Below are 16,886 nucleotides of genomic sequence, written 5' to 3'. Positions count from 1 at the left end.
GCTAGATGGACCTCCTCTTGTTCCCTCACTCTATTGCATCTCTACAAACTTTAACTCCGTCTGCTAATTCCCATTAGCATTCCTGGTGCATCTTGTCTATCCGTCCTGGGAGTGGATCTCTCCTGACTGTGGTTCTCCCCAAGGTTTCTAATTTTTTCCAAAGGGTTTTTGGAGTTTTGCCTTGCCGACATGGAGGGTCTGAGGATGGGGGATTTGGACTTCAACTTTATTTAATTCATCTACTGTTTCTGACTGTGTATCATATTGCCTCTGCAAAGCCCTTTGAGACAACCTTGTTGTGATATAGGGCTATACAAATAAAATTGAATTGAATTGAATCATAAGACTGCCATAAAACCGTCATAATTATGACATAACACTATCATGGGCATTAATGAATGCTTATGGCAATTGTCAATAAGTGTCATCCGGCAAATTATGTCCCTTACTCCATTTATTATTTATTATTTATTCAAGTGAGATAATTTGCCGGATGACACAAAACGACATCTGTCATGGCATTGTCATGTCGTAATTATGATGGTCTTATGACAGTCTTATGGTGCCACTGTCAAATGTGTTACCAAAATACCATAACTAGCAATTAATGAAACAATTGGAACAGTAACTGAAGAAATAATTAGCACATAACATGAATTTTGATTGTTATTTACATCTGTAGTGCTGCAATGCATTCTAGGAGGCATGTTGGACGACAACAGTGTTGACAGCAGGGTGGCAGCAGAGATTGACTTTCTCCTCCAAGGGAGCAGTGGTGGCCAAATGAAGCTTCATGCTGGTTAATTTGTTCTTATGACAGTCTTATGATGCCACCAACAAATAAAGTGTTCCCGGATTATAACTTTTGGTGTAAATATCCTATAATACAATGAGGACAGCTGCGGTTTATAATCCAGTGCGGCTTATTTATGAAAAAATGCCGTTTTTGTGTCAAATGTGTGGGTGGCTGCTTATAGTTAGGTGCGTCTTATAAAATCATGGCACACTAATTAAGCAATGCAAAAATGGTTCAAATAAGTTTTGCAAGATTCCTCCAATAAGTAATTCTAGATCTCCCATATTAGTTTTATTCTTACATGGTGTGGTTGCTTCTTTCCTGCCGACTTACAATATCAATGAGGGAGTCTTTTTGCAAAGCCTCCTCCCACTCTGGATCCGGTGCCTTAAAGCTATTGGAGTCGCAGCTGTCTGCATCCTGCTGAGACAGCATGATCTTCCGTGGTTGCATCATTAGAGTAAAACATGCCAGATTTTACTTTTATCCCTCCCACAGACCTAGTATCCTTGATTTGACCCTTGATATCCAGGAGATGACGTAGCAGCAGAGAGGAAAGGGGGCAACATATTTCAGTCAAACACAGAAGCCAATTAAATGCCTTGACATGGTCAGTGGCTTTTGGCAGAGCAATTCAGCTATAAATTCCAATCCAATAAAACAAGAATGGAGTGGAAGCTCCAAATTGAAAGAGCCAAAAGGAGATAGAATTTGATCAGAATTACAAATATATACTGTAACTGTAGGCCTTAAAACTAAAATTTACAATCGAGGATTCTTCAAATCCTTTTGCAACCCTTTCTCCACTTTGGTGGGAAATACTGTGATTTTTGGTGAAACAACCCCATCCTACCTCTGATTAGTGAAAATTGGAAAGTACTGGAGATAAAAGGTGCTTTTTTTGTAAAAGAGCACACTATTCTGGGGTCTTCAATGATCAATGCTAAATAAATGCTCTAAAACAGCTGCCAATATGGGTAATTAACAGTGAATAGATATTCACCTTAGATATAGGACAGTTGATTACGAAAAAAAAACTAATCATTAGACTCACAAGTATCCTGTAATAAATAAATTAAATCGAATTTACGGTAAAATACAGGCAGTTGTGGTTTTCAGAATTTTACAATTAAATAGACACGGAAACAGTAAAGCGTTAATTGTCAAATTGACATCAAACTACTATAAAAAGAACTGTATTTTAAATACGTTTTATTCAGATTTTTACATTACACTTTTCTTTTACCTCAGATTACAGGCAGGTAGACTGTGCAGTGGCTCAGTAGTTAGCACACCTGACTGCCACAGTGACAGCTTGGGGTTAATATAACACCATATTGTTGGAGAAGGGGTGCGAACAAGAAAAGGAGCACATCACCACCTTCAGACTGGTGAACGATAAGCACTTTTTCAGTAATTTTAGGTAAAACAAGTTGTGTGATGTAAAAAAATATTAAGAATTGTCCCATAATGATAATAATAATGTCCATAATTTCCAACTCCAAAAATCTGATAACGATATGAAATCGACACCGATATATGCGGTCGAGGACCTAACATATTCATTATTTTTCAATCATTTATTGTTCATTTATATTTTGCACCATGAATGCAAATGGTCTCCTTGCATAGCAAATCTCAAGCATCTTAGTTTAGAGACATCTAATGGTCAGAGAGTATAGCTGTGGTGCAAAGCCGTGACCAGACCTCATACAAAGGCGGAGGGCTTCTACGTTCAATTTGAAGCCTTGCATACTGGCCCAAAACTGATAATTAAAAACAGGTCTCAATATTATCCAATTTCATTTTGAAACGCTTTAATAGGCCAATATTCTCGGATACCTGATAATATCGGACAACTTCAAAAATTTTATTGAATAAAATAGAAATTAAGTTGTTTTTGCAGTAGTTTGTTGTTAATTTGACAATGAATGCTTCTACGTATTTTTTTTTTCTTTACAGTGAATAGTTACTGTATGTGAACATTCATTCATCATTATTAAATATCAAACAGATTTAGAATCAACCATGTTACCTACTCTATTTTTGTTTCATTTAGCATAATCAGACAGTGACTGACTTCTGCTTGGATATATGAGAGTTATCAATGGTAAAATGTATCCGTTTACTTTATCACACAAAAAGAGGCCTCTCATTGGGCTTCACAGGCCCACACATAAAAATCTGCAAAATTGTCATGTCGAAGCTGTTTGGCCTATTCAACCCCAACACTTGTTTAACATATTGAATGTTGAACAGGCAGATGTGCAACACATGCATAAAACAGCAGGACAGTTAAGGATGGCCACAAGACCTGTCATATGCATCTATCGACATACTCATGCTTTGATGAACTTCTTGACCTCTCACAAAGCACCAAAGCAACACATCCTACAAACCTCTGTCTTTTTATGCTCTCATTAGTGACTTTCCTCGCCAATTTGGAGCAAGGTGAGGTACACCCTAGACTGGTCACCTGGGCATGTTATGTATATATGAGCATTAACACCTATAGATAATGTAGTAAAAACTTAAAGTTCCTGTGGCCAGACCCTACTAGTCACATACTTCTATTTGGCTTGTTAAGTACATAATGCATGTTTACTTCATGTTACCTGTTAAAATCGGTCAAAACTAAAAAATGTCCTCATTTCTAATAACATTGACAGACTGCAATTTGCTACCAAAAGTGGGAAAAAATATTACTTTTTTTACTTGCATGAGTCGTCCAGCCATTTCTGACTTCTTATCCTCATTAGGATTGCAGGTGATATCAAGGCTAACAAAACTAACTTTTGGCAAGAAGGCACTCGTTCACACTTCAATTATGTGAAGACAACTTTAAATCCAAGCTCTTTATCATAATACCCACATTTCTGGACTATGAGACAAAGCCAGAGTATCCATAGAAAACACAAAATTACACAGGGAGAACCTTGAAAATTCTGCACAGGTATACGTTGAATCCCTGACCTTAGAACATGTGAGGTTAAGAGGCGAATCACAAGTAAAAACTATTACTGTAATTTTATAATCTGTCGCATATATTTTACATGAAGAACGGTGTATGTCCATTCACTTTTAAGGGAAACAATATTTGCGATTAGGCCAGAAGGGGGGGGAGTGCTTATTTAGGTACTTCAGTGAACCTAACAAGTATGTTTTAATATATGTGGTGAGAAGCTTGAATACTGTTCTCACAAGCCAGGGCTGAGATTTGATCCCAGTAGTTCAAAACTCTGATGCAGACGTCCAAACGACCAAAAACTGTGCTGCTCACCTTTCAAACTTGACCCAAGAAACCTTAAATCACGAGTCACATCAGTAGATGCATCCAGGCACGCCCGCTACCACAGCCTTTCGCTGTCAAAATGCACATAGCATCCAGGTCAAGTCCAAGTAAGTAAACCATGTCACATTTCTTGTGCAGGGCAGAGAGGATGCTGAGGACGGTATGCTCCGTTTTGCCTATAGCCTACCGACGGACTACACTTGAAAATGCGCCGAGAAAACAAGTAGGTCACTTATATTCCTCTTAGCGGTCAGTGTCAAAGCAGACAGTCCTCAAATTTGGTGAAGAGGCTTTGAGATTCTACTGGAGCGATGTAAGATCAAAAGCCAGCGCGCGCTTGCAAACGGTGAAGTGAGCCATTAAAAGCCTGCTCAGCACGGGAGAGGTCGTCTGCAGGCGAGGAGGGGGATGAAATGTTTCTAGCCCAAATGTGTAGCCCGAACAGCACCGGACTCCTCCGATCGAAACATTCCACGGAATAGAGTGAAGGTGAGCTCCTACCTGATGTCGGTCCGCGTCTCTTTGAAAGCAAGCGGGCTCACGGCGAGGCGACACACGCATCACACATCCTCACGCGCGCGCGCACACACACCCCTACACACATTCAATACACATATACACGCCTGCCTCCTCCTCATCGTCAAGCCCCTCCTCATCCATCTACACATGCAGGGATGAGGAGCACGTATCTGTGCGTCGTTTTTGTAGGATTATTGTCACCTACATGGAGTACGCATTGCAATATTGCTTTAACTTGTGTCACGTGATGCAAAGACGCACTTAGACATATTTGACTTCATTTGCAAATTGCACCTGCTAAAACTGTGACGATCCAAACATGAGATGTGACATGAAGTGTGCCAAACCACATTTCACACAACGAGGGAATTGAATATCAGTATCTTTATTTTATTTTATCAAGTTATTAATCCATTAAACGCCTTCCTGGTTGGATTCGCCGATTTTTATCGGGTAACCTAATTATCATTATTTCTTAATACATACTGTATATTCAAACAACATCCTTTCAGTTTAGCGTTTCAGTGGGTGGATTGCCATACAGTACTAAAGAGGTTATATACTTCCCCCTGCCGGAGTCTAGTAGGAATTGTGCTTTTCCATCCTTGCCAATGCTTCACTTAAATTCCCAAGCAGTGCCGAAAACCAAAAGTGGTTTTTGCCACGAGGCAAAACATTTTTGCCACATGGCAAAAATGTTTTGCCTCATGGCAAAAAAAAAAGCCAAATAGCAAAACATTTTTGCCACATGGCAAAAAAAAAAAAAAAAAAAAAAAAAATGTCACTCAGCAAAAAAAAAAAAAAAATGCCACATGGCAATTTTTTTTTGCCACATGGCATTTTTTTTGACACAAGGCAAATAAAATTTGACTCATGGCAAAAAAAAAATGCCACATGGCAAAACATTTTTGCCACATGGCAAAAAAAAAAAAAAATTGCCACATGCCAAAAAAATGCCACATGGCAAAACAGTTTTGCCACATGGCAAAAAAAAAAAAAAATTGCCACATGGCAAAAAAAAATGCCACATGGCAACACATTTTTGCCACATGGCAAAAAAAATGCTACATGGCAAAAAATTTTTGCCACATGGCAAAAAAAAATGCCACATGGCTAATTTTTTTGCGACATGGCAAAAAATGCCACATGGCAATGGTTTTTTTTTTGCCACAAGGCAAATAAAATTTGCCTCATGGCCAAAAAAATGCCACTTGGCAATTTTTTTTTGCCACATGGCAAAAAAAATGCCACATGGCCAAAAAAAAAAATGCCACTTGGCAAATTTTTTTGCCACATAGCAAAAAAAAAAAAATGCCACATGGCAAAAAAATTTTGCCACATGGCAAAAACCACTTTTGGTTCTTGCTGTCTCTTGGCAACACCAACATTTCCAATAATGATTTGTTTTAGTATGATTAATAATTTTTACAGTTGATGAATTTTTTTTGCGAACATACGGTTAGAAATTTTCCGGTTGATTGGAACTGGAACAAATTGTTTAAATACATTACCATTTCCCCTCAAAAATATTTACAAAAGGTTAATGCTCAAACTGTGGCTTATAAATTTCAAATTGTTCTAAAATGTGGCAAGCGTTTTCCCATTAATTTATCTAGATTGACTTTAAAAAAATAAAAAATAGTGATTTGCTAGTTACTAGTCCAGGCTGTACATCATCTTCTCTCCCAAAAAACATAAATTTAAAAAAAAAAAAATGTACCGTAATTTTCAGACTATGTGCCGCTACTTTTTTCCCTCCTTTTAAATCCTGCGGTTTATAGTCCAGAGCGGCTTATTTGTTAATTTATTTGGGTTAATAGGTAACACTTTATTTAATGGCGGCGTCATAAGACTGCCATAATTATGACATGACACTATCATGGGCTTTAATGAATGCTTGTGACAGATGTCATTAAGTATCATCCGGCAAATATGCACCATTTATGTCAAGCTCAGATCTTACATCCATTCAAAAGTGAGATCATTTGCCGGATGACACAAAATGACCTGTCATAAGCATTCATTCATTAATGCTCATGGCAGTGTCATGCCATAATTATGATGGTCTTATGAGTTTTATGGCACCACTGTCAAAGTGTTGCCAAATACCATAGCTAGCAATTAATGAAACAAATGGAACAGTAACTGAAGAAATAATCAGCACAGAACACGAATTTTGATTGTTATTTACATCTGTAGTGCTGCAATGCATGCTGGGGGCATGTTGGACGACAACAGTGTTGACAGCAGGTGGCAGCGGAGGTTGACTGTCTACCCGAAGGGAGCAGTGATGGCAAAATGAATATTCTTGAAGCAATGAAGCTTTGCAGCCCATTGGTTCAAAGCTTCATGGTGGTTCATTTTGTCCTATTTTGCCACTGTCAAATAAAGTTTTACCGGTTAAAAACCTTTCGGTGTAAATATCTCATAATACAGTCAGCACAACTGCGGCTTATAGTCCACTGCAGCTTACCTATAACAAATGCCATTTTCGTGTGAAATTTGGTGGGTGGCGGCTTATAGTCAGGTGCGCCTTATAGTCCGAAAATTACGATATATCCATTTATCCATTTTTCCATCCATAACAAGAACCCCATTTACACGTATTCGTACTGTGTATCGCAAGTTTTTGGGGCTGAGAGGGAGTTGAGTTGAATGGGAGCTAGAATGCTCCACTGTAATGGTCTCATTCGATAGATTTGCCTGCTGTACGCTTCACCTCTTGATGTCCTTCAGTAAGTTGAAAACATTTCTGAGAAATTTTCCCCCCAGTGCATGTCCTTTGTATTATATCGACGGTAGTATCATTCTGCACCTTTGTGGTTGGTTGCCAATAACAACCCTCATCTACTTGAACCTTGTTCCCGGCTGTGTACCTTTTGTTGAAATACTGTACACCTAAAACCAGAGACGGGTAGAGTAGTCAAAAATTTTACTCAAGTAAGAGTAGCGTTACTTCAACATAATATTACTCAACCAAGAGTAAAATTAGTCATCCAAAAAATGTATCCTGTGAAAAGAATACTCAAGTAATGAGTAACATTTTGAGTAACTGCTTATTTTTGTTTAATCTTTTTTTTTTTTTAAACAATGGTATTTATTTTCTCTCAGCACAAACTTATCTATATGAACTGTTGTTATCATGATAATGTACAATAACCCATTACATAACCACATTAAGCCAAAGAAATAATATATATTTACAGTATATATATATATATATATATATATATAATTAAATTAAAGAGAGAAAAAAAAACGTAATGAAGCATTATTCGTCCAAAGAACATAAGTGCCCTGCCCTCCAGTGGAGAAAATAGTTGCTAGTCTGAATAATGAATATCGTAGTTCCTTCATAGTTACTATTATGAAATTAAAAGGATCCGGTTTTCCGTGGTCAATCGGTGAAGAATAAAAACTGGGAGAGAGTTTTAAATCCGCGCTTTTGATTCATGTTGAGGGCTGTGCTCTATGTCAAATACTTCAATTGTTGCGGTGCTTTAAAGACGTGTGATCATAGAACGGTAAGCTTAATTCTGATTGGTGTAATGGAGTCATGTGATTATTGTTTGGACGTCTCATTGGTGAAATTATTAGCGCTACTCTTGGCAATAGCACCGCTAGCAAAACGAAAAATAATCTAATATGTAAATACAAAGAATAAAGAGGAAAAATGTAACGACTCTTGTGTAGCTCAAAGTAGCGGAGTAAGAGTAGTGTCGTTTCTGTCCCGATCATGCCGATCGATCGGGTCCGATCACGTCATTTTCAAAGTATCGGAATGGTCAAAAAAGTATCGGACATGCCTTTTTTAAATAAATATATATTTTTTAATTAAATCGTTTTCTAATTGTATTTAACGTTACAGACATAATGTGTTACACTCTTCCAGAGTCTTTAGTTTAAGCTTAGGGTAGGGTTATCAAACTTTTCGCGTTAATGGCGAGAAGTAATATTTTTTACATTTATCACGTTACAATATTTAACGCAATTAGCGCATGCGCTGCACGACCCACTCATGTATTGTCGCGTTCAATCTATAATGGCGCCGTTTTACCCATACAGTATATAGAGTTAAAAGGCAGCGTAAAATGAGTACAGTGAATTTTGGCAGCCTTTAGAGCCTTTTTTTTTTTTAAATGGCTAAAGCCTTACAATCCCTCTCCCAACAATTAGAATAATCGTGGGAAGCAATGTGGGGAAGAAAGGTAGTAGTTGATCTTTTTCTTAACACCCTATGTTATTTCCCAACACAGAGAAGATATATCAATTGGTACCACGACGCACAGTCATGGTTGCACTTCCCATCATGCATTTGGGCAGAAGTTAAATGGCTACAGTATCATTTACTGAAAGCTCAACAAATACACTAGATGGCAATATTTAGTCACAATACACAAAGTCACATTTATCCTTTAAGAATTACAAGTCTTTCTATCCGTGGATCCCTCTCACAGAAAGAATGTTAATGTAAATGCCATCTTGAGGATTTATTGTCATAATAAACAAATACAGTACTTATGTACTGTATGTTGAATGTATATATTCGTCCGAGTTTTATTCATTTTTTTTCTTAATGCATTGCCAAAATGTATATGATCAGGAAAAATTATTGGGAATGATTGGAATTGAATCGGGAGCAAAAAAGCATGATCAGAACAACCCTAGTCGTTTCCCTCACAAATCTACTCAAGAAAAAGTCAAAAGTATGGCTTGGTAAAACCACTCTTGGAAGTACATTTTTCTCAAAAAGTTACTCAACTAAATGTAACGGAGTACTTGTAACGCGTTACTACCCATCTCCAGTGTTGGGAATAACGTTGTTAAAAAAAAAAAAAAAAAAATTCAGTAACGGGGTAATCTAACTATTTTTTCCGCCGTTACAACGTCGTTACCGTTACTGACGGTCAAAAGCGGTGCGTTACTTACTCTGAATAAATTGAAGAAACTACCAGCTGTAGCGAGTCTACTCTGCTCTGTTTATTTGTCGTCCAAGACTTGGGGTGCGTTCAGGTTCGAGAATAGCGCACGTGTTTTGTTTTGTGCTTTTTCTTAGCAAAGATATAACACACAGGAGGTGCTGGCACTCTGTTTCTTTAATAGCACATATAACTTCAACATTACCACAAACGTACGGCTCTCGGCAGGCCGTGTCTCTAAATCACTCCCGTATCATGTGAGCAAAACAATAATGGTGCCGTGTGCACTTTAGGGTGCCTCGGATAATTCTGTATCAGAATATTACAGCACGTACTTCTTATGACTCCAGATTTTTTGTCCCTGCTCATTCAATTAGACAATGCTTTCCAAAGCTTGCTTACGTTTCTGTGTTCGCTACACCTGAATGCTAGCCTCGTTCCCATCCCCCACTGTCAGCCAGCAAGAATGCTGCTTCCATCTTTAGGACGGCAGACGCTTTGAGGGTGACGGGAGGAGTAGGGGGACGAGACGAGGCCACCTAATTGCACCCCCTGGATAGATGAGATGGAAGTGATTGTGATTGGCTGAGGGTTAAAGTCATGTGTCATGGTAAGCCAATCAGAGCCGGTGTTTTCACCCACAAACCGGAACAGCGCGTGCTGCAAACACACACACGCAAAACAGATGCAGAGGGATATGATGGCAGAGCATTCAGAGGAAAATGTGTCCTTTTCGAGGTGGAGTTATAAACACTATTTCAAGTCAAAATACTTGAAGTACAGTAGGCTATGTCTACTTGACCAGTTGTCTCAGGTTGTGAGAGTTAGATTTAATTTATTGAACTCACTTTATATTGTTTACTGCTGATTGTTATTTTATTATATTGTTCACTGTTTATTTTTGTTGCACTTCAAGTGTAGGATAAATCTGTTGCTGGTGAGGTGCAATAAATATTACAAGGTTCTATAACCCAACTACCTGTCTGTTCTTCTCTATTCAACTGACTCGAATACTGCTCAGAAAATTTCAAATTCTTTGACATACAACAACTTCTTTTTAAAGTAACGGAAATAGTTACTTTCCCTGGTAACTAGTTACTTTTACTATAGAGTAATTCAGTTACTTTTTGGAAGAAGTAGTGAGTAACTATAACTAATTACTTTTTTTTTTAAAGTAACATGCCCAACACTGCCCATCTCTGCCTAAAACAGACAATCCCTCCAAACAGCGAAAGGAAATTTAATGGTCTCATTTACTCATTTCAAATCTTATATTTAACATGACAGAGGCAAAAACAGCTGCTCGGTTAATTATTAGTCTGGAAACTTATGGGAAGATTTCCTACAGACAGCAGATTGTAGGAAAACTGGTTTACAGTCCATTTTTCCATGCCATTTTTTCAGTATGATAAAAATGTAATATGTCCCACCAGAGGGCACAAGAGGGCAGGTATTGTCAATAGATCTCTTCCATACAAAATTCAATTTATACAATGTTTTTTTTTTTTCTGACCAATTAAGTGAAACTGGATCATTTGCCACGTCACACTTGATGATCTGTCTATACTAGGGTGATCGAAAAATAACTCCCTATGTTTAAGTACTGGTAATCTATTTTTGGACTATAATTCTCACCAGAAACGAACAAGAGAAGAAAACGAAAACAAAAACAGATTTTGTTCCCTTACATCATGGAACATAAATACACAGAAAAAAAGAAAAATATTGCAACTTATGAATAATTATTAAAAAAAAAAAATTAAAAATCTGACTCGCTTTTCAATTACCCTGTAGCCTATACAGAATGCAAACTATGAGTTGAATCTACTTTTTTTTATACAGCTACATGAGGATTTAAACAATATTACATGCATTCATTCATTAAACTCAAAAGAAACACATGTTTTTAGAGGGGGGAAAGTATCCACAAGGTGTTTCAGCCTAAGAAAATGTTGACTCTACATCAGTAAGAGGTCATCCAAAGGCCACTTTGAAGAAGCTGAGTTGTTTTTCTTCAAATCAAAGTTAAACATCATCCGAGTTGTTCGTGTCGATATGGTCTTATTCTCAATATTGAATTGTAATTTTTTTTTCTTTTTTTTTGGGGGGGGGGGGGGGGGGGGGTAGGGGGGGGGGAATGCAGAAGCTATTGCAGGAGCGCTGTTGTGCTTTTGGATGTTTCCATGGCAACCGTGGGCTGAGGAGAGAGGGAGGATCGAGCTAAAGGACTACAGGGGGTGTGGTTTACATGCACTGCTTTCTTGCTTGATTTAACCTGTCTGCCTCCCTCAAATAGACCCAGATGTTCAAACCCGTCATATGCTGTCCTAAAGAGACAAATTTCTCACTGCACTTTCACGTCTTATCTGGAGCTTTCGATCAATCCTACCCAGGGAAATCTGCCTTGATTTTTTTATAAGGTAAGGAACATTTTCAACTTAGTTTCGCATTTCAGAAAACATTTTCATAGAACATGTATGCTGACAAGTAAACTCTTTTGACTGTAGAGACTTTCAAAAATTCTGCCAGCATATCTATGTGGGTAGTGGAGAAGATCCGAGTGTCAATGGAGAGCTCCATCCTGCCCATGTCAACAACGGATTTCAACTTCAAGATCGGTGAAATCATGTTTGGGGAAAAGTCGGACAAAGACAAAAAAATTTCCCTCTTCCCTAACGTCATCACCCCAGACAACATCCCTGAGTTCTGCATCCCGCCAACAATTCCTTCCCTGCAGGAGCTAAAGAATGCCGAACACACACGAACCCTTCGTGCTACCAAAATGAGTCTTTGCGAAAAGGCTGAGGTTAATGCGGTGCACCATGAGCCTTTGAACCCTCACATTATCCAGGTGGAAAGTGTGGATGAGGGACCTTATGATGGCTGTAGTGACGAGGAAACAACAAACGCAGACCCCCAAAGCCAGGCTGCTTTGTCTCTCCCCCATATGGCAAAAGCGCAGACCTGCTACGGCTTTTGCACCTTATTGGAGAGCCCCCACACCAGGAGGAAGGAGTCTCTCTTCCACGAACCAGGTTCCTCTCCACTCTTGCTTCCTAGGAGCCGATCCGCCACCTGCACTAAAGTCACCTCCCCAACTTTGTCTTCACCTTCCTCCTTTAGCCTCAATGCTTTGTCCTCCAGATTTGCCACGAGAGGACACTGTCTCAACTGGCAGGGCGCTCTAGACAGTGATACCACATCCTCGACTGAGTCATCGCCCTTCAATTCGCCCCTTCTGACTAGATGCCCCAACAAGTCATCCCTCTTCAAGGCACTGAGCCATGAACTTCTGCTATCACGGAACATGAGGAAGGCAATGGTGTCCAGGAATAATTCCCTGTCCACAGATGAAGGCAGCTCGACTGATAACAGTCCTAATGTGATGAGGAGGGCGTCAGAGGACATAACAGAGGGCCTCCCCAGCTGCTATAGCCTGGCACCCCCAACTATCTTCCCCATGGATTTGACGCTGCATAAGGAGCGGGTAATGAAGGAAAAAATGGTTCCGATAGGGAAGGACGGCAGCCTGAGACTTTCGGCAGAGTACTGCTCAGAAAACCAAAGACTAAGGGTACGACTGATCAGTGCCGAGGGCTTGTACCCGCTGTCTGTAGACCCCAAGATCATTAACTGCAGTGTCAGCATCTCACTGGCTCCAGGAAAAGTTCAGAAACAACGAAGCACTGTCATCCGAAAGAGTCGCAATCCCATCTTCAATGAAGATTTCTTTTTCGACGGCATCTCAGAGCAAGACATCAATGTGCGCTCGCTTCGCTTCAAACTGGTCAACAAAATGTCCACCCTTAAAAGAGACTATCTTCTGGGTAGCTGTGATCTGCCACTTAGTACCATTGTCACCTTAAACCATTAATTTTTTCCAAAATATACCACGTTACTATAGTATTAGATTATTTATTTCAATTTTATTTGTAATTTTTTAAACAAATAAATGATAAGAGCCACCACCTTGGTTTGTATATGTGTTCTTTCTTGAAAACCATCAGCAAACATCACAAATGTGCATTGTCTCGCTATAAGTTAAATGCCGTGAGCTAATAGAAAAAAAGGAAGAGCCAAGAAAAACACTTTCTTAAATTTAGTCAAAATACACATTCATCCATTCTCTGTACTGTTAATTGAATGTCTGTTATGTGTTTAGTTGGGCTAAAATGGCTGCTGCATTGGCTGGCGTGAGAAAACAATCGTCTCATGTTTCTTCCTCAGTCTGTTGTTTCATTCCTGACCTTTTCCTCTGATTGAAAACATCAATAGAAACCAGAAACCTATGAGGGGGAAGTTTCCCCATTGCTTATGCATTTTTTTAAATAGCAAACAAATGGTTTTAATGGTTTAAGTTTTATCTATCGTACTGCCTCTAATAAAGACCAATTACTGAACTGTGAAAATAGCTTTTCAACCCAAATACGGAAGAGGTTGCACAACACATGAATGAGACAACACAAATAGAGCAGATATAAGACAAATTATATAAAAAGATAAGACACATAATTCACACTTAACACTGAAGTGAATTTAAAATATTATCCCTTAAATACTGTACCTGCAACATGAATCAACTATTGGAGAAGCCCAAAATTTGAAAAATAAAGTCCTAATGACACCTTTTTTTCAAATTTGTAAAAAGAAAAGTCAAAATGAATATGTGTACTAAGTAGGGATGGGACTTGATACGATTTTTATGATTCCGATTCCATTATCGATATTGCTTAACGATTCGATTCATTATCGATTCTCTTATCGATTCTAATTTGGGGAAAAAGAAGAACAAAAGTTTTGATTGGCATCAAGTTTGTTTAATCAGAAGTCACAAACTTACAAACTCGCAACGAGGTCAAAAGAGGCCCAAATGCTAACTGTGGCAATAAGTGGCAAATACACAAGAATGTGTAACATTTTACTGAAACATTTTTTTAATAGCAATAAAAAATATTGGTATATATTGGCATATAGGTTTTTGTCCTGCCTTTGGCAAAATGTATTAAAGCAGGGGTCCCCAAACTTTTTCCTGTGAGGGCCACATAACTTTTCCCTTATTTGATGTGGGGCCGGGGTCAGTTTGTAACAGAAAAAGTGTGACGATTGCAGGAGTGCCTAAATCTAAAAATTTATTGTTTTACAGAAAGCCACAATCAAATGACCCTTTCTGGATTCTTCACGGAACAAAAGTAAATAAAATAATTATATAAAAATAATAGCACTATTAATTAAATAGATAATAACCAAATAACCCTCTCTGAGTTCTTCACAAAAAAAGGCCAGGAAATAACTAACTAACTACTAACTATTGAGAAAAAAAAAAGGGGGGGCCGGACCCTGTGTTAAAGTGTATTATTTAACATTACTGTATGTTGAAATGCATGCCTTTTAGTTTTTATGGCTCTTTAACGCTCAAGTGGGGGCGCCCTTGCACTTCCTCGCGCGAAGAAGAACGCGCTCACATGAAGAAGAGTGCGCTTAAACGCGAAGAAGTGCCGCATCCAAGCGAGTGAGCGAGTTAGTGAGAGAGGGAAACACTGCTACGAGCCTACGTTCTTTGTTAATGTTTGTAAAATATCTACAGAGGCAACGCCTGCATGTATCATCTTTTGTGTTGTTGTTGTGTGTTTCCACTCGCGATCGGACATTTAAATCCAATTGTATAGTGGTTTGAACGATGTGCTAATGCTAGCGAACGCATGCTAACCGTTTGTTATTACTGTGTTAGCAGCTAATCATCCATGATTTACGTTGATGCAAACCTGTTTGTAATTGCGGACGAAATTGATTTGTTTCATTTCAATTTTTAGTTTCATTCTTCAAGTTAAGGTTGAATAAAGTCAGCAAATTATACCAACGTCTTCTGCATCGTCATTCGGGAGTTTAGCTAGCTGTATAGCCAGGACTGAGCCTTACATCTCTGTGAGAACAATGCAGTCGTATTCCCTCCCGATGCAGTTATCTCCACCTTGCAATGACTGCAAGTCGCTTTGTTGTCATTTTTCCCCGTGAAGTGAAGACACACTTTCGAGCGTTTGAACCTACGTGCTGTCATTGTTATGTTTACGGCTGCAATGCTCGTGCTAAACCATCGTAACCTTTCATTTTCACCCTCTTTCCTGGTGAAGTATAGTCAAACTTTGGAGCGAGTGGTTCTTGGCGCCATGTTAGTTTGATGCGTCTGGACAACAAGACACGTCACGACGCAGTACGCGTCTTTAGGAATCGTTACAGGGATCGTTAAAACTTTTTCATTGTGATGTCGAGGCCACGAAACACAAGGAACCGGTTCAGAATTGGAATCTGATTTCGATTCCCATCCCTAGTAATAACCGCTCTAATATCTATAACCTTTGCTATATCCTGCTTTTTTTTCCTCATGGAACCTGCAGATGCATGTGTTAACTTGCATCTATCATTTTTTTTTCAAAAAGAAATGTCAAAATTCTGAATAAGTCTAAAAAATCATGAAATATTAGGTGATACATTCGGCAATAAAGGGTTAAATAAATGTAGTCTCCTGTACAAAAATACAAATGTGATTCTTATGTTCTATACAGTAGGGGTGCAGCTATCGAATATTTTAGTAATCGAGTAGTCGACTTAAAATTCTATCGATTAATCGAGTAATTGGATAAAACATTTTTTCTTAGGAAAAGAGCAATTATAAATATACATGAGAAAACAAGACATTTCATCTAATACTGAACCATTTTCAGTCAATCAATGTCTTTATTTTCGATGTACGTTGTTGAAAACAGCCAACAATTGCATCTCAGATGTGACTAGAATAAAAAAATAAATAAATTAAAAAAAAAGACTAATTCACTGCTTTCACTCAAAAAACTTCTAGTTCTTATAAAAATAAAATATACAGTATGTATATTTCTTACCTAAAAATGTCATGACTCTTGATAACACACATCGCTTAAAAGTTAGGTGTTTATCCCACTTGGTTCAATTGAATTTCCATTTGTGTCAAGCTATTTTTAGGTTCTAGTTAAGTTTTAAGTTAGACTAAACTGTAAGTCCTGATAGGATTTTTAGTTTTTCTGTTTTCAATATAAATATATGATACCTGCTGTATTTGGATCACATTAGTGACCAGTGCTACTTGGGGTTTTATCCAGCAATGACAAATAAGCTAAAATTGACAGTTAGCATTATTAAGTTTTTATTTGACACCCTCATCACTCTACAGCGCTATGTTTTCACAGATTAAATAATACTGCTTTAAGATGGCGGCTGTTTACTAACACCGCCGACTCTGTCATTTCGCATCTTGTTATATATAAATGATATCTATGAGACGCATCAGCCGCTATCTGCTACCACCGTAGCATCAGACGCTCCCTGCTAC

General features: G+C 38.3%; 2 protein-coding genes across 5 annotated transcripts in view; one reads left to right on the top strand and one right to left on the bottom strand.

Moving 5' to 3' along the window:
* Window positions 1-4,716, bottom strand: part of tln2b (talin 2b) — a 206,737-nt gene extending 202,021 nt beyond the window's left edge. For 3 of the 4 annotated variants that reach the window (XM_057837617.1, XM_057837619.1, XM_057837620.1), the window contains exon 1: window positions 4,590-4,716. The gene's annotated coding sequence lies outside the window, so the exon portion shown is untranslated. Of the gene's footprint in view, window positions 1-4,076 lie in introns of all 4 variants that reach the window. The other variant, XM_057837618.1, reaches the window with a different exon arrangement.
* Window positions 4,150-14,803, top strand: c2cd4a (C2 calcium dependent domain containing 4A). The gene is made up of 3 exons (XM_057837621.1): window positions 4,150-4,577; window positions 11,823-11,946; window positions 12,034-14,803. Exon 3 carries the CDS (start codon window positions 12,063-12,065, stop codon window positions 13,398-13,400), a length of 1,338 nt encoding a protein of 445 aa, XP_057693604.1. The 5' UTR covers window positions 4,150-4,577; window positions 11,823-11,946; window positions 12,034-12,062; the 3' UTR covers window positions 13,401-14,803.
* Window positions 14,804-16,886: the final 2,083 nt, after the last annotated feature.

The sequence above is a fragment of the Corythoichthys intestinalis genome, chromosome 5 (assembly GCF_030265065.1).
Source record: "Corythoichthys intestinalis isolate RoL2023-P3 chromosome 5, ASM3026506v1, whole genome shotgun sequence".
NCBI lineage: Eukaryota > Metazoa > Chordata > Actinopteri > Syngnathiformes > Syngnathidae > Corythoichthys > Corythoichthys intestinalis.
The sequence above is the reverse complement of the archived record's forward strand: the minus strand, read 5'-3'. Positions and strand labels throughout refer to the sequence as shown.